This window comes from Penicillium brevicompactum (genome assembly GCF_028827555.1).
Source record: "Penicillium brevicompactum strain IBT 35665 chromosome Unknown utg000002l_segment0_segment0, whole genome shotgun sequence".
NCBI lineage: Eukaryota > Fungi > Ascomycota > Eurotiomycetes > Eurotiales > Aspergillaceae > Penicillium > Penicillium brevicompactum.
In genome coordinates, this window is record NW_026623205.1 from 2,188,738 (window position 1) to 2,204,673 (window position 15,936).

The following is a 15,936-nucleotide window of genomic DNA, read 5'->3' on the forward strand; positions in this document are numbered from 1 at the left end:
ATTGTGTCATAGAATAATTTTTAATCAACTTGAATTACCAAGATCCACACCCAGTACCTCCATCGCAGATTGCTGCCCACTATCCCATCCTTCTAGAACAGCCGACATGTTTTGGACTTCGGGGTGAGTGAGGTACGCCGTCATGTCAAAACCTGGATCCTCTTGCTGGGAGTCTGAAAAGAACAAATGTCCATATTGAGAGTCATTGAACAGCTCCAACGCATCTCTTTGTTCGTCGTACTTTCCAACGCAGGATTTCTGAGCTTCGACCAAGTCTCGTGACACAGCAACGAAGTTAGCGCAGATGTTGTACATGCGCTCTGATGCGCTCGAAACCCCTCGAGTTTGCTGGAGTGTCTTCACAATCTCTTCGAGAAGTTTCACATCTTCCATACTAGACGCGGCAATAGAGTGAAGAAATATGACAATGAAGGGTGTGAAAGATGAGTACGATTGAACCCTTCATGATGTTAGTTACATATAGAACAAAGAGCAAGGGTATGGTCAAGTGACTCACCAGTTGGCATAATCTGCAACGCTAAAGAGGCCCGATTCATTGTAGCTCGGGAAGCATTCCAGGTGACTGAGTAGACATTTTCGAGCTGCCCTGAAGCATTCTGGTCCAATCTCACTGTCATCGGTTGATGTAGACGCTCGTAGGATCGAAGTCAAGACAGAATAATACAACAGTTCCCATGTCTTCGAGCTGATTTCAAAGATCATTTGCTGATTCGCTTTAGTGAACTCAATCTGCAATGCGATGGAATTTAGTTAGCGCTTGCTGTGAGAGACAAAATTAGGTGAAATACATTATCTCTGCCATGTCGGCATTCTTCAATCGCTGCTTTAAGATTGTTGATGTCATTCAATCGCTCTTGAGATGAGTGTTTGATAGCCGCGGGTGAGTAAAGTTTGTTGTATGTGTTGCCTTGAACTTCTGCAAGCTTGATCATCCAGTAGAAAGCCTCATCCCAGGGACTAATGGCTGGATCCGACGATGCAGCTGGTGTTTTCACGTCCATATCAAAGTCCTGAAGGTATGATGCCCGCCCTAGCAGCAATGACATCGTCTTGTCAAACACATAAATTGTCCAGAATATCCGGCGCTTGTTGCTTGCGTCTTCATCTTTTGGGTTCTTGTATGCTGACTCACGATGATAACCGAGCATTTGGCAGTGTCGCACGGCTGTGGATATCAGATGACATCCCATCAGTGGATTAGCTTCATCTTGCGCTTTCAAAATCTATATGCCGTGTTGGTTAGTACTCTTGTTGCACAGACATGATTCACCTCGATGAGACACATACACCCATGGCCAATGCGATGACATTCTCAAAGCTAGGTACCGCAATCACATCGTGATTCTTGATGTCGGCCTCAAAGCGGGATTTGCAATTTTTGAAATGAGTCTTGAGATCAAATTTCTTGCAAAAGGCGTCATTTCGGTATGAGTATTCCCTGATGAGCCAATAAAGCACCCCATGCATTGCAGCGACATCGCCGGCTGAGACATCTCGTGTAGGGAAATAGACCTTTTGGCACAGTCTTTCCACCAGTCTCAAGTCATTGATCGGATATGAACTCAGGAATAAAGGCTTTTCCTCTGGAAAGGCATGTTAGAGAGGACTCCCAGGACACGCGACTTGGTATCATACCTTGAAACCTTCTCAGCAGTGCAATGACCAGTTCAGCAGGCAAGGCAAGGGGAATTTGAACGGGGTCATAAGAGCGGCTCTCATCTCCCTGGCGAGTTTTCTGGCTTGGCTGAAGGAGCCCATTCAGCGAATTGAATGCAACATTGAGGTTTGAACCAGTCTGAGGACGATTCGGATTGGCTAGGGATTGAGCAGCTTCTCTCGCTCCAAGGGATTGGCTGGTAAATGAGGATTCGCCCTCATAGAGGGAGTATGGTGTCTCGGAAATTGATACCACGCTCTGGTCAGCTTGCGGTACGGAAGGAAGCTGCCGGTTAGCTAGATGCTGCGAGGTATGATGGCGGGTGTTGGGGTTGGCTTCGAGAATTTGAAGACGACTCTCCAAAGCATTGATGTGGTTTTGTCTAATCAAACTATGAGCATTTCTTCATTATTGTCGGTTGAAATAATTCTCACAGGTCATTGATTTGGACGGTGCTTGGTCGTTTCTCCGCGGGGTCGGCGGGCTGACAAGCAATCTTCGTCATCTCACAGTTTGAGCACGGTATGTTCCGATCACATCGTATCTATACCCGAATGTTAGGCTTCTTCATAACCACGGGTATAACATGGCTGTGAGGCCTTTACCTTTCTTGTTTTGCAACCCTTGCACTGAGTGGGAATAAGATTAGCACATATTCAGCAAGACTCGGCCGGACATACCGCTTTGGGCACAGTAGATATCTTCTGTCGCTTATTGCTCTTCGGGTCTTCTGGTATTTCTTGGTCCATGGTGATTGGCTTCTAGAAAAGTCGCAGGTAGGCTGGAGAGAGAAGGAGATCTCGGGCCCGCGTCGCCCGCGGTATCCGCGGCCCCGTCGGGTGCTTAGTTCTATCAGCCAATCAGCACTCCCGATTCCATAACACATTTGAGCCTTACTAACAAGGCCCCCATTTTCCACTCTTTGTTTCTGAGGTCAAGCGTAATGTGCTTCTTTTCTATTTGTTTATGATCATCTTCCAAGGTTCCTTCGTTGGGTAACTACAATGGCGCAATTCAAACTACCACAGGAGAGGAAGTGAGAAGAAAAATTTAGTTCAACTACGCAAACCAGACGATATGTTAAAAAAAGCAGACTGCATTATATAAGTTATATCATCCCTGGGTTCACAATTTAGTGGGAACTGCTAAACTAACCAATGAAAGATCGCAAGTAACAAAGTCAGTAACTATCGGAAATGGAAATCGGAAAATGCTAATTGGTGCGCGGCGCAATCTCCAGTCGAATGTTGAGTTTGGCGAACTCATTCCAGGTGACAATCCGACTGATCATCATCGTGCCCCTAGGGAACGCCGAGATGACAAGACAGGCTGTTGCTTTGATTAGCTGTGTTCCGAGGAGCTCTTCGTACTCACGGGTACCACGCTCAAACTTCTCGCATGGGTTAGCTCTAAACGGTTCACCGTCTTCTGGGATTTGCCATGAGAGGTTTCGTCTGGGGTACAGATTGAACTTCACCAGCGCCATGGTTTCATCATTCACAACGTTCGTGAGCACGATGTTTCTGAGGGTTTGGATGTCCGCATTGATAGTACGCACGTAGAGAACCGTCGCGACCTCGTTCCAATGAGGGCCTCTTGTGTGGTACACGCACTGGGCAATGATGGTGCCTTTCGTTTGAAGGTGGGTGTACTGGTCGAAATCATTCTCAAGATCATGAGGTATAGCCTCTATTGCCCGGTACTTGGTTGCATCCATCGGAATCCCCGCAGATGCAACGTCTCCTCCGTCCATGATTTGTGAAGGCCACGCATCCAGGTCGTAAGCTCTGATGTCGAATCTTTCGTCAAACTTCAGTGAGGTCAGTGTCACGGGTTGAACTTTACAACCCGGTACGTTAGCATCCTCAATCCAGGCCTGGAGACGAGCTCCTTCGGTTCTAAATCTCGTGAGTTCCGTTGCTGGGTGTGCATAGATGCGGTCTGCTGAGGATGTGTCCGACTGTTGGGCTGCTACATCTGTAGGCACAGGTACACGCATAGAAACGACTGCGTTTGGGGCCGTGTTGACGGGCTCGCCGGCCTCGCGGGCTCTGTGGGGTCTTCGGTGTGTTCCCATGACTCCTCCGCGAAGCTCAATCGCATCTCGCAGGGTGGATCGTCCGGGTGGGCTTTCTGAATGTCGGCCACATGTGCAGATGCGTCCAATACACTGGCAGACTTTAGCAAACATTTTGAAGGCGTATAGTAGTCTTTTGTACCGTGGGTTGAATCTTGTATTCTTCGGTATTGTTGTAATGTTTCTGTTGGAAGGTTAGCTTGATAGTAGACTGGTGGTGAGAATGTCAGAGAAATGGTGAGATATCGTGTCGTATTTAAGCGCTTCAGGCTAGTCGAGGATTGAGGAAGAGGCGTATCGTCGGCTTTGTCATACCTGAAAGCCATGGTTGCGCTCAACAAGGCCATTGGGACTAGAAAGAAAATGATGATGATCAAAGCGACTGGGCGAGGAACAAGCATGATGAACCGCGGGAATTGTCCCTGCTCCTGATGTGATAGGTCTTTTGAGAGATTCATAATGGCGTCGACGCTGCTTTGTGAGTGAAAGAATAGATAGGAAACAAAGAAACTAGAATTGGATAGTACCTGAGGACATAAGTTATGCCGAGGCTTCTAGGGCATGCCAAGACGTGCACTATACCACTTCACTTCGCGCTCACTCTCCATCACTTCAAGCACTATGTTAGTCACATGCACGGAGAGCTGAGAGAGAACCGTAGAGACGAACTGCACCATACACAAGCTACCCAGCAATACACCAGACCAACCAGAAGGGGACTCGGGGGCTCATTGGATACAAAGAAGATTTGACTTGACTTATTCCGGTCTCCAGGACCGGAAAGCGGGCATTCGCGTCAATAAATGGTATTCAGATTCAAAATGTATGTCAAGAAGGGATCTCAGCTCAAAGCCAAACTAGACAACGATGCGTGCCCCAATGGCAGCAGGTGCGTGCACAAGCAGGTTTCGGCCCCCAAATTAAGCCTGCTCAGCCCGCGCCTTCAGATCCCGATGGAAAATATCGAAATGAGCACGCATTTTCTTACCAAGCAGCGAAGGACTCATAATGAATGAAAGCAGTCCCTTCAGATCCTCAGACTGCGTGAAAATTGTAGACGCGCCGTCATTCGCAGGCTCAATGTGGAACTTGTGAAGACCAGCAATGGTAAACACGGGCGGGCCTTGCCAAGTGAACACTGTCTCCGTGTTTTCCTAGAGGTTTACCATGAGCATATTGCTTCGGAGCTGAGGTATATCTGAGTTACCTTCACTTCAGCGACGAATTTGAAGTTTTCAATGTTGACGTCGATCTTATCGCCCGCGGTCAGATCATGTGGGTTCTTCCCGTCCTGCGTCTTGATCTCCTTCAGCCACTCGGTGTGCCATTCCGGGTAGGCTGAGAAGTTGAGGAACTGGATGAGTTAGAGCGGTCGCGAACGGGAGTGAAGCAAGACCTACGATCTCGCGCACTTTGGCGGGCGGCGCGGCGATTTCGATTGTGCTTGTGATCATTGTGTTGGTTGGAGGATTGAGAAAGGGGATGGGATGTTGGCTGGTGAGTATAAATTAAGGTGCGTGGAAGTATTATGTGCACATCCTTTTCTTCATCGGTCTTAGCCCCGCAGATCAGCCCAACGCTCTTGGCAATGGCGCCTTTTGCTTTTCACATGTCCACGAGTATACTCCATGCATGCAGTTGATGTACGGCTTACGCCCGATGCTCACATTATATCTGTGCATGACGTGGGTTAACGGCTTGAATATGTAAGATGTCAATCGGTGGACCGGTGACTCGGTGGCTATCTCGCGTTTACAGCAAAAGGACCTCGGGATATTTAGGTATCATTCACAGATTGAACATATGATTAATTGTAACATAGCAGTCATGATAGTTCATAACGACTCTATCAAGTAAACCCCCAACTCATCACGAGTCATATATACATAAGAGGGAGACGAATATACATATTCTCAGAAGCTTCGAGTACATCCGCTCAGCAAATCATGGCTCCATGCTAATCCTGCTGACACGGCGACCACCGTTCTGCTCTCTGTCAGCAGCCAGAGTGGAGGCGAATTTACTCCTAGCGCGGATCTCGGGTCCCTTCCAGTAGAAGACATAGATGGGAAGCACGACCAAGCAAGACAAACAAGCCAGAATGGTACTGGCATATTCGACATGCCACTTGTTGCCGATGTTCTGGTACATAGGCGCGGCGTACATGGCCGAGATACCGGCGAGCAGATCACGAGCGAAGGCATTTCCACCGGTCGCGGAGGCAGAGTAGACACCGTAGGATGCGACCATGTAATCAACGGATGAGAGGTAGATGGCGAAATTGGCAATACCAACACAGCCGGAGAATATCATGGAGCCAATCCAGTGGACGTTGCGCTCGTTGCCGAATGATGTCCAGGCAAATCCGAAGAGACCGATGGGCTCAAGGGGCGCAAGGAACAAGAGCCACTTCAGACGGCGTTCGGGAGGAATAGCCGCGTCGCCGTGTCTGATACGCAGTTTCTGATCTCGCCAAAACCACGGGAAGTAGCTGAAATAGGCGATGAAGTATGCGGCGTTGATGGGGATGACAGCCCAGGCCTGTGCAAGGGTTCCGAAGCCCCAGCCTTGCTTGTAGACAATGGCGAAACTCTCGAGGAAGGTGAAAATCAGAGCATCGGAGAAACCGGACAACAGAGACAGACAGAGCACAATGGGCTCGCGGAACAGCATGTAGAATGGACGTGCCCAAATCTTGCCGGCTTCCTTGAGGGAGACACGGGGTTTCTTAAGCTCGTTGGGTCCGTAGATGTTGGGATCCTCTCCGGTCTTGCGGCGGCGCTTGGCTTCCTTGTCCATGATGATGGTGGAACGACTTTCGGGCATGAAGAAGATAATGGCCTGGGTGACACCTCCGAAAATGAGCTGGATCCAGAAGAACCATCTCCAAGTGAGGACTATATTGCGCATGTATTAGCAAACGGTCACTGAGGGAAATTCCTTGGAAAAATGCTTACATCGTGCGATAGGTCCACCAATCACACCACCGATACTGGTACCAATGCAAGAGGACAAGACAATGAAGGCGAGAGGGAATTGTTGAGTTTCAGGTTCGTAGATATCGGCAATCAAACCGAGAGTGACACTTCCACCAGCAGTAGAAAGACCACCCTGTATTTTATATTAGCTCATATCGCGGCAAGTGGGTCGCATAGAAACTTACCAGAGCACGAGCCACAACAACGGAGCCCCAATTCGGGGCCAGAGCAGCAGGGAGTTGCCAGATGTTGATCAACATCATAGAGAGCTGGAGGATAGGCCAGCGACCGAACTCCTCGGACCAAGGAGCCCACAATTCACAACCAATGGAGTATGTGACCAAGTAGGCCATCTGACCAGTGCGAGCATGCTGCTCACTAATCTTGAAATGCTCGGTCAAAGGAATGACCGCAGCAGGGTATACGGAGGTATTGAAGTTCATGGAAACCTGCACGAATGCGACCGCGGCCAGATAAGTCCATTTCTTCCATCGTGGCCACGAGTATCCAAGAATCTCGTAGCAGTCCTGCTCCTTAAGCTCGCGCTTTCCATCGGAGCGCTCACTCTTCTGGCTTTTCTTCTCGGAAAGCTCGTTGGAGAGATCAACGGGCTCGCTGGTGTCACTGCTGACACCATGCGACGAGAGCCGGCTCTCGCTGTGCTCAGCTTGAGCTTCTTGTTGCTCAGGAGGAGACATGGTATGCGGGGGAGCAAACAAGGGGTTGAGGAAAAGAAAAAAATTTCATGTGGACCTTCCCCAGCTGTTATAACTGAGCGATTCGGAGACCATGCGCTCGAAATTTGGGTTCGGTCTTTTTTACCTTGGATTTCAAACCGGATTTTCAGTGGGTACCTTTCCGCTTAAGGTAATGGAGATCCCTGGCGTAACCATGCATGGTACATAGTGTGCTCGGGGAGTGAGTATCGATTTGACTAATAAGGTGAATACGGAGGTAAGGCTTCACGCATTGGTCTCTGGCAATTTCGTCCATTCTCAACATCGAACTGTCCATTTTCCTCTGTCCAGTATTTGCGACTGTTGAAAAACTTGATATCTCGGCGATCCCTGCACGGGCTTGGCATTCTCCACTCGGTAGATCTGACGTCAGGTTTGACCTTACGAGAAGTATTGCCGAACTACTCGCCATTCCTTCTCTCCGCGCTTCAGCACAGTACACCAAGTGCACAAAATGTAGGGTTCGGGTAGTCCAAAACCCCCGCTTGGAGCGGCAATTGACCGGAGCTTCATATCAGGTTTTGGTGCCGATTGTCAGCCCCCGTAAGCTTTCGCCAGAATTACGCCGATACATACAAGCAGAATGCACCGCAAATCCGATAGCGATAGTTCAAAGAAGTCAAATTTCTTGAGACACGGGAACAGAAAATGAAGTCATCCCTGCATACTTGGGAGTTAAGGCGACATACATAAAAGTAAAAAAAGAGTTAAGCAAACAAAGGTGAACCAATCAGATGCTGCCTATGCCCAGAGTGGGGCGATCTCCATAACACCGAATCCGTTAAGAGCCTAAAGCCTCGAGGCCCTTGAGTCTGTGCAAGGTACATTAAATGGCCGCTTTCATTATTCCTAATGACATCATCTGGATCAGCTTGCATAATTCATGCAATCTCTATGGGCTGTCGCTTTCAAATCTACTCGCACAGTAGGCCAGTTTACCCCGTACCCCAGCATTTCCCCTAGCATTGCACCCCAGACGTTTCTTTGTTTTGTAATGTTTGCAATGTTCGAAGTCGTGCCAGTACAAACAGTGTCATGAGACTCATAAGTTCTTCAACCAGGGTCTGATGGAACTTTCTTTATTTTTTTTTCTTCACAAAAGCCTAATAAAAAAAAGAAAGTAAAGCCAAGGCTCAATTCGCTCAGCCAAGCCAGCCAACCGCCGTGCCGGTGAAGGGTTGTTTCTTGGTTTAACGTCTAGCCACCACATTGGCAAAAAAAATCTTGAGGGATTTGCTTTTATGTTTCTGTTCAAACTACATAGTCGGCACATAATTCGAAAATTCGGTGTCGGTCTGAATCGGCAATTCCCGGTTTGAGGGAACTGGATCTCGCAATAAAGCGTTAGTGGTCCCAGTACAATATTGGAGCCATCCGCGAGGCAGAAGAATTCCAGGACCCATAAGCTCTTATCCGACGTTCAATTTCTACGCTGTAAGCCACCGAAAAGTCGCACCCAATTTGCGTGCTTGCGGAAATTCTTTAAGGTTGAATTCATACATGTACATAGAGTATGTATTGACTCTTGTCGATCGCGGGATCTTCAATTGATAGACATTCTTAAGACACCCGAAGACAGCGAGACTCCAAAGCACATAGTTCGTATGTGAGTCTAGACTAACGTCGCACAAACTTCTCAAGACAGTGAATGCTTCGGTTGGTCTCACTCTCCTTGCTCCACCACGGAGAGCCCCACAAGAGTCTTCTTTTGCCTTGCGTTGTCAGCCACTTCACTCATACAGTGAAATCTCACGGCCGACGGGCAATGGGGCGTTTCCAGTCATCGGTCATTTGTGGGTTAAACTTCGCGCCCATGGTCGGGATGACATCATTTTGCTCGGTAGAAAAACACGGTCCGATCGGGCTGCCGCAATATGAGACTAACGAGCACTAGTGCAAATTGGGCGCCGGGGACTCAGTCAGATAGCGCATAAGCGGGGGCTTATTGCTCCTTTCAAAACCCCCTCACAGATAATGTCTCATTATTGTGTGCTTCATGAATACCGAGGTTGAGTATAAAAGAGATTCCTTGGGCAAAATTAGACTATGAGATTATTTTTCGCTAAATAACATGCCGTTCCATCCGGTCCAGGCCAATCGTACCACTCCTATATTCAAATCCCAGCCCGTCACAGCCTTGGGAGAGTTATGCGCAATGCCCGAGGCGAGACGCTCGTCGCATTCCCGTCATCATTAACCTCGAATTCAAACTCAGACAAAGCAACGTTTCCATATATAAAGGATTCGAGTAATTGCCACGAGAAGCAGGAGCCCGTGATGGGGCCGGCGTTAGGCGGCGTGGGTTGCGAATATATCACAGCAGCAAATCCAATCCTAGTCCCAGTCTGAAGACCAGTCGGCTGTAGGCGTATACTCATTGCAGAACGATCGGTCACTTTTTGCATGCTCATCAGGGTTGCGTACATGTCGACGGAGTTGCTGATCCAGCTCTCGATCTTCAACCCAGGGCTGTCATCCGCGGTTATGGTGATGGAAGAGTTGGACCCGTCGGTTGCCAGCTGATATGTTCCACCGAATCGCTCCAGTGCTTGGTTCCTTGCAACCAAGTCGAGTGTTGGTAATAATATATCTGAGACGATTTCCGATATCATCGCTGTAGACTGATGTGAGTTGCTACCCGCGAGCAAGACGCTGAAGCCGGCGTCATGGTCTGGCGAGAGACCTATGAAGCTGGAGTACATCCCGATATCACCAGCTTTGGTGTAGAGATCGGTCCGACGAGGTGTTGAAAAACTATAGATTTCCCAAGGAGCACCCACTGCCTGTCGTATGGACGATGTGTGAGTTATTGGCTTCATCCATTGTCTGGTGACCGAAGGGTCAACCAGCTTGTTTGAAAGAATTGCACGGCCGAAAGTCGACATGTCTTTTGCTGATGAATATATCGCACCGGCACTAGCATAGTATGTTAGCAAATCATTGGAGTAAGAGCCCTGTGATAAAACCAACCTTGCTTCATCGCCGAATTCGAAGTTGAAAAAGCTGAACGACTCGTTGTAGGGTACCACTGCTAAAGCTGGGTCAGGGGTGTGAAGACTGGATCTTGTCAAATTGAGAGGCTCAATAAGTCGATCCATTAATATTTTCTCGTAACTGGAATTGAGAATTGCTTCCATGGCGTATCCGAGAATTTGGTAGCCTGCATTAGAATATACTGGAGTGTGCGAAGTCGGCGTTACGGGATCTCAAAGAAGATGCACCATTAGCCGGGTTGAGGGAAAAAGGTATGAACCACTTACGACTCTGTAGTATTCCGTCAAAGAAACCTGGAAATTGACGATCATTAGCTGAACAACCCAGCGAAAACCAAACGGCCCAAGGTACCAACCTTTCCTGTCGCACAGATGCGCGTTTCCGCATGTCAACTGCTGAGACTCAGCTAGCGCGGGAAATCCCTGAATTTGAAGAGTTTTTTGCTGGAATGATAGATCCATAAATGCGTCTGATGAATGGTTAGGATGGTTTTTATGTAAACACTCAGACTAGGGCACTGGTGTCACCTGGGCAACTTACAATCTCTCAAAACACCAGCCTGGTGGCTTGCCAACTCGCCAATGGTCACACCATCCCACTTTATATGATCAATGGCGTTTGTTGATTGTGCCAAGCTTTGATTCACCCGTAGCTCGGGTACGTACTTCGAAACAGGCTCGTAAAAGTACCGTATCCCGCCAAAAGTCATGTAAAGGAACATTGTCCACAGCTTTGATACGCTGCCAATGCGGAATATTGTGTTCTCATCAACTTCAGTAACACCGACATTTCCATTCTTAATTAAGTCGTCTGTGAGGTAGAACCCGTATGCTGGATCGGATTCATGGCTGCTGAATATCTGCAGTGCAAAAGAGACGGAAGATAAATTTTCATTGTCAATTGCTGTGTTAAGCCTTGTGCTTATCTTTTGAGTTGCTGCGAGGAAGGTCGGATCTTTTGACAGAGCTCTGGGTGCAGGGTATGCAGCTCCAAGGATAGGACAATCGGGTGTGCTTTGAGCATGAGTCGAGGCTAGTAATAATAGCCATTTTGTCCACAACATTATTGCTCAGGTTATAAAGAGTACAGACAGAATGTCTTTTTGAATATAGTGATTGAGATATTCGGATCAAGGAAACAAGACTGAGAGGTAGAGAGCTTTAAGCTATATAAAAAAATGAGTAAACAATGTGGAGCTAAACCTTAAGGCAGGCAGGCATATCTCCACAAAACCAGCCCTGGGGTATTGAAAACATTGTTACACCATAGAGTTATCCGCTGCTCACCCGGATAGTTTAGGATGCTGTGGAAGTAGTAAGATTGGTCAAATATTTCAAGGTTCGTATTACAATTAGTCTAAAATAGAATATTGTCATTAGGATATGGGATCATTTGTCAAACATCGCACTACATGTTGTTTATCAATTATGGAAGTGTTTTACTTGACAGAATTCCACCTTGGTACCAGGAATGTATACCGGGTGACCTGCATACCACGTTCCTTGACACCTTGTACCTTAAACAAATCACGTGAGACTACATAGAAGCTTCCAATGACCGGTACGTGGCTTTTAGAAACTTTGAGATGGTCTTATCTTAGTCCGATAATTGAAGGGTGTCATTTGGTGATGCACTTTGACTAAAAACCGCGCGCTGCATCATAGGAATCAATTTAGTCATATTATGCCGATACGATATGGGTCATCTGAGTGGGTGCAACGAGCCACGGGCTGGCGTTTGTCCCATTTCAATATTGAGTAACATTGCCTGCCTTCAATTATACTAGGGTTAGTAGACGTGCTGTATCTTCCGACATAGTCATGGGTTAATTCATGTCCAAGATGACCATCCCTGAAAGCCCTTCCAGGGCTTGAGGACCATTGTAACCTTAAGTGGTCTGCTTTGGGCTGAATTTATAGAGGGGTATACCCAGGAGCAAACCCTTGAGATTTAATATGGATGCACAAGGGGTGAAGGGCGAGGGGATGGAGTTGGAGGGACCTCGGGGGTCTGTGAAGTGCTGAAGCCACGTTACATAGGAATGCATCACCGAGGAGTGAGCAGACAGGTACAATCTCACAGTAGATTGGGAGAGGAGGAGAGAAAGGAGAGGGGCAGAGTGTGTTTGTTTGTCGAAGGTAGGGCTGGGATCATGTGATCTCAAGCCCCTCGAGGGTCTTTCCTCTCTTTCCTCTCCGCTTCCTCCCTTTCTCTTTCTCTGGTTATCGGTCATACGCCTCGCTCCTCCCTCCATAGGACTCGAAGCTTGGTCACTCTGATCTGCCTTACCAGAGACCTTCTCATCTTCCCCCTCTACGCTGTAGTTCTGTTGGGAGCCTGACAAACCAGGCACCCACGGGCTCTGGCGCAGTTTGAATGCATTGACCCTTGACACCTGAATCAGCTTTTCTAAAAGGCTCCTCTATGCGACAGGCATCCCCTAGTCTCAATCATTTGTATCAAGAATGAACAAGATGACACCCTCACTAACCCCTCATTTCAGGTAAGATAAGCCGCGTTTTGGGCAACACTCATATGAAGAATTGCATTACTTACAAGATTAGCCTGTGGTGGACTTGAAATACTTGGCGTCAAGTTTGTGCGATTCCCACTTGACCTCCCTTTGAGTAGGCCGGCTGCATTCGGGTTTGATGTATTGCCAGGAAGGGATGAACGTGGGCTGACGGTGCAATACAAGGGGGTTTTCTCCAGCACTTCCCGACGGATCTCGGTGCCAAAAAAAACCTCGTTTTGCCTCTACTTCTCTTATACTGTGAGCTCTATAGTACCCGGCGGGAAAGGAGAAGACGTTGTCGTGTCCTGAGATTGCCCGAGCCCCGGGAGAGACTGTGTTGAGTAACATAGGTGCCCCACCGGGAGAGATATAGTTATTTGGGTCCCGCTTTAGTTTATGCGAGCCTCTCTCCCATTCTCGCTCTCTCTCTCTCTCTCTCTTCATTTTGAGCACGTACACGTGGAATTATATTTCCTGGTGTACCAGGCATACGCGCTTGGGCTCCAGGGCCCCACAATCGGCCCCGGAGCTGCGCCGACCCGCACCCTCATCCCGCGGCAAAGCCCCGGCAAACCGCACCTGGGCCTCACCGCCGAGATGGACCGACAGGTAAAAGGACACTAATGCCATCAAATTTATTGGGCGAAGCTCTACCAGCGGGCACCAAAAACACCATAGTCGATTCCTGTACGGATACAGACATATGATTCCCGACTCAGCACGGATTAAATAGCGCTCCGCTCCCCCGATATTAACCTTTCCCCCGCATCAACACAACCCCGAGTTGTGGGGAATTCTCAAGAAAATTGAAAACCCCCTTTGTCTCTCGGAGCAGCTTCTTATCTCAATCTATGTTGAGTTGGCGCAATGACAAAAAGACTACCTCTCAGCTGTGAAAACTGCCGGCGAAGAAAGATCCGCTGTCTAGGATCTGGAGTGCCATGCGATACCTGTCGAAAGCGAGGAGTGGCGTCTTCATGTCAGTTTAAACGCGATATTGAGCCAAATCCCCAGCCCCGCGAGACAAATAGCGACATCCTTCTTCAGCGGATTTCCGACTTGGAAAGTTTGTTGATTCGAAACATTGAGTTGACCTCGAACTCAAGCAATCATGATCACGCTCTCCGCTCGCCCATTTCCCAGCATGATATCCCCTCATCCCATGACGGACCATCTCAAAATCCCACCTCAAGCTACTCAGATGACCACGTTTTCGACAACAGTGACATGGGACCAGAAAGCGATGAAGTCGGCAGTATCGTCACATCCTCGTCGGGTCATGTGCGATATGTTCCTTACAGTACCTCTTGCGACTCTGATGTTTTTCATTCACTGCAAAGTCGCTCTCAGGTGGAATCGTCGTCCAGTGTGTTTTTGTCTACCGAGGGAATTCCTAGCACACAGGTCCTTATAGATATGCTACCGCCATTCCGGCATTGTGACGAACTCATCACGACCTTTCTGAATGTTTTCTCTCCTCTTTTCCACATTCTTCATGACGGGACTTTTCAATCAAACTACGCAAAGTTCAAACAAAACCCTCAAAGCTCTCCCACGTCTTTCATTGGGTTGATATTCGTGTGCTTGGGCCTGGCTGTCACCGCCATCGACAAGGAAAGTCCCATCCTAGCAGATTTGGGCCGAGGGGCTTCAACGGCAGAGAGCGTGAAATCATTGGCGACAAAATACCGAGAGGCGGCGATGAGGTGCCTGGCGGCGGACAACTTCATGTGGCAGCATAATTTGCACACTCTGCAATGCCTTATACTACTTATATATGCCATCAACCATGCCCAAGGGCCAGCCTGGGCTCTGCTTGGTACAACACTCAACATTGCCATTGCCATTGGATGTCACGTTGATCCTGCGCTTTTGAACTTGCCTCCAGTTGAGATCCAAGAGAGGCGGAGAGCCTGGGCGGGATTAATGATGCTCTACACCATTCAGAACACCTGTCTGGGCAACATGGCTCCATTCCAAGTCAGGAGCAATGTTGAACTTCCCGCAGATGTGGAAGATGAGGAGGTTGTTTCGGACCCATTTCAGCATGCTGTCCAAGAAGTCGAATCGTCTCCAGGGCCGAAGAAACCGACAAAAATGTCTTACATCCTGTTCAAATTTCGGCTTTACTCACTAGCATCGGAAATATGTGGTCTGAGAGTTAGGGACCTCACGGCAAACTTAGGGAAGCTTTACGCATTGGATGGCAAGCTCCAGAATGAGATGCAAGCCCAGGCAATGCGGTTCCATCAGCAGCTTGATCTGCCCACATACCATCAAGCCCATTCATTGATTTTGAACAACTACACTAATCACTTGGTTCTACTCTTGCATAGAATTTGTCTATTAAGACCAGAGGGGGCTGAGGATGGGAGTCTCACCACAAGTTCCGACAAATGCGAAGATGCTGCTCTTGCCATTCTCTCAAACTACGAAACACTCAATATGAGGGCGGATTTTACACCATACAGATGGTATATCAATGGTCTTGGGTCATTCCACGCCTTTCTGGCGATATCGATTTTGCTTGTCTTACTGGGAAAGCCACGAGCTTCACAAAGTCGCAAACATGTGATATTGCAAGCCGTGCAAAGTTGTCTTAGGCGATTACATGAAACCGCACCTTACAGCGAGATATGTCAACGTGCCTGTTCGATACTGGACCCATTGATGACTGTGGAGCTTTCCCCCCCCGCCCCGCCCATCTCTGTTTCCGATGGCGTGAGTAATATGGGAAGCACAAGTGGATTTGGATCGGTTTCTGATTCCATGGGTGTGGCTAGCATCGGGTTTTCCATAGCTCCTGACCCGAGCTTCTGGGAACTACCGGAATCCTTTGAGGAAATAGTGGCCAAAATACCCTGCGAGCAATGGCTTTCTCCGGCAGTATTTCCATGGGCAGATCGATGCCCGATTTAGCACACAAGCAACTCGTATTCATCTATGATTCTTGATTC

General features: G+C 48.3%; 6 protein-coding genes across 6 annotated transcripts; 1 reads left to right on the plus strand and 5 right to left on the minus strand.

Annotated features, from left to right (window-relative positions):
* Positions 1-24: 24 nt before the first annotated feature.
* On the minus strand, positions 25-2,427 carry N7506_003501 (fungal specific transcription factor domain-containing protein; the record flags this gene model as incomplete). Its single annotated transcript, XM_056952796.1, has 7 exons — positions 25-460; positions 518-750; positions 810-1,244; positions 1,309-1,604; positions 1,657-2,060; positions 2,113-2,222; positions 2,359-2,427. 7 exons carry the CDS (start codon positions 2,425-2,427, stop codon positions 25-27), a joined length of 1,983 nt encoding a protein of 660 aa, XP_056814488.1.
* A 464-nt stretch (positions 2,428-2,891) lies between these two features.
* Positions 2,892-3,869, minus strand: N7506_003502 (uncharacterized protein; the record flags this gene model as incomplete). Its single annotated transcript, XM_056952797.1, has 1 exon — positions 2,892-3,869. The coding sequence occupies one exon, from the start codon at positions 3,867-3,869 to the stop codon at positions 2,892-2,894; it is 978 nt and encodes a 325-aa protein (XP_056814489.1).
* An 806-nt stretch (positions 3,870-4,675) lies between these two features.
* N7506_003503 (SRPBCC domain-containing protein) lies at positions 4,676-5,209 on the minus strand (the record flags this gene model as incomplete). The annotated part of the gene is made up of 3 exons (XM_056952798.1): positions 4,676-4,909; positions 4,963-5,109; positions 5,156-5,209. The coding sequence occupies 3 exons, from the start codon at positions 5,207-5,209 to the stop codon at positions 4,676-4,678; spliced, it is 435 nt and encodes a 144-aa protein (XP_056814490.1).
* Positions 5,210-5,699: 490 nt separating this feature from the next.
* On the minus strand, positions 5,700-7,431 carry N7506_003504 (Major facilitator superfamily domain general substrate transporter; the record flags this gene model as incomplete). The annotated part of the gene is made up of 3 exons (XM_056952799.1): positions 5,700-6,652; positions 6,713-6,866; positions 6,919-7,431. The coding sequence occupies 3 exons, from the start codon at positions 7,429-7,431 to the stop codon at positions 5,700-5,702; spliced, it is 1,620 nt and encodes a 539-aa protein (XP_056814491.1).
* A 2,168-nt stretch (positions 7,432-9,599) lies between these two features.
* N7506_003505 (serine hydrolase domain-containing protein) lies at positions 9,600-11,527 on the minus strand (the record flags this gene model as incomplete). Its single annotated transcript, XM_056952800.1, has 5 exons — positions 9,600-10,386; positions 10,441-10,645; positions 10,731-10,757; positions 10,820-10,933; positions 11,005-11,527. The coding sequence occupies 5 exons, from the start codon at positions 11,525-11,527 to the stop codon at positions 9,600-9,602; spliced, it is 1,656 nt and encodes a 551-aa protein (XP_056814492.1).
* A 2,319-nt stretch (positions 11,528-13,846) lies between these two features.
* Positions 13,847-15,898, plus strand: N7506_003506 (Zn(II)2Cys6 transcription factor; the record flags this gene model as incomplete). The annotated part of the gene is made up of 1 exon (XM_056952801.1): positions 13,847-15,898. One exon carries the CDS (start codon positions 13,847-13,849, stop codon positions 15,896-15,898), a length of 2,052 nt encoding a protein of 683 aa, XP_056814493.1.
* Between the last annotated feature and the right edge of the window lie 38 nt (positions 15,899-15,936).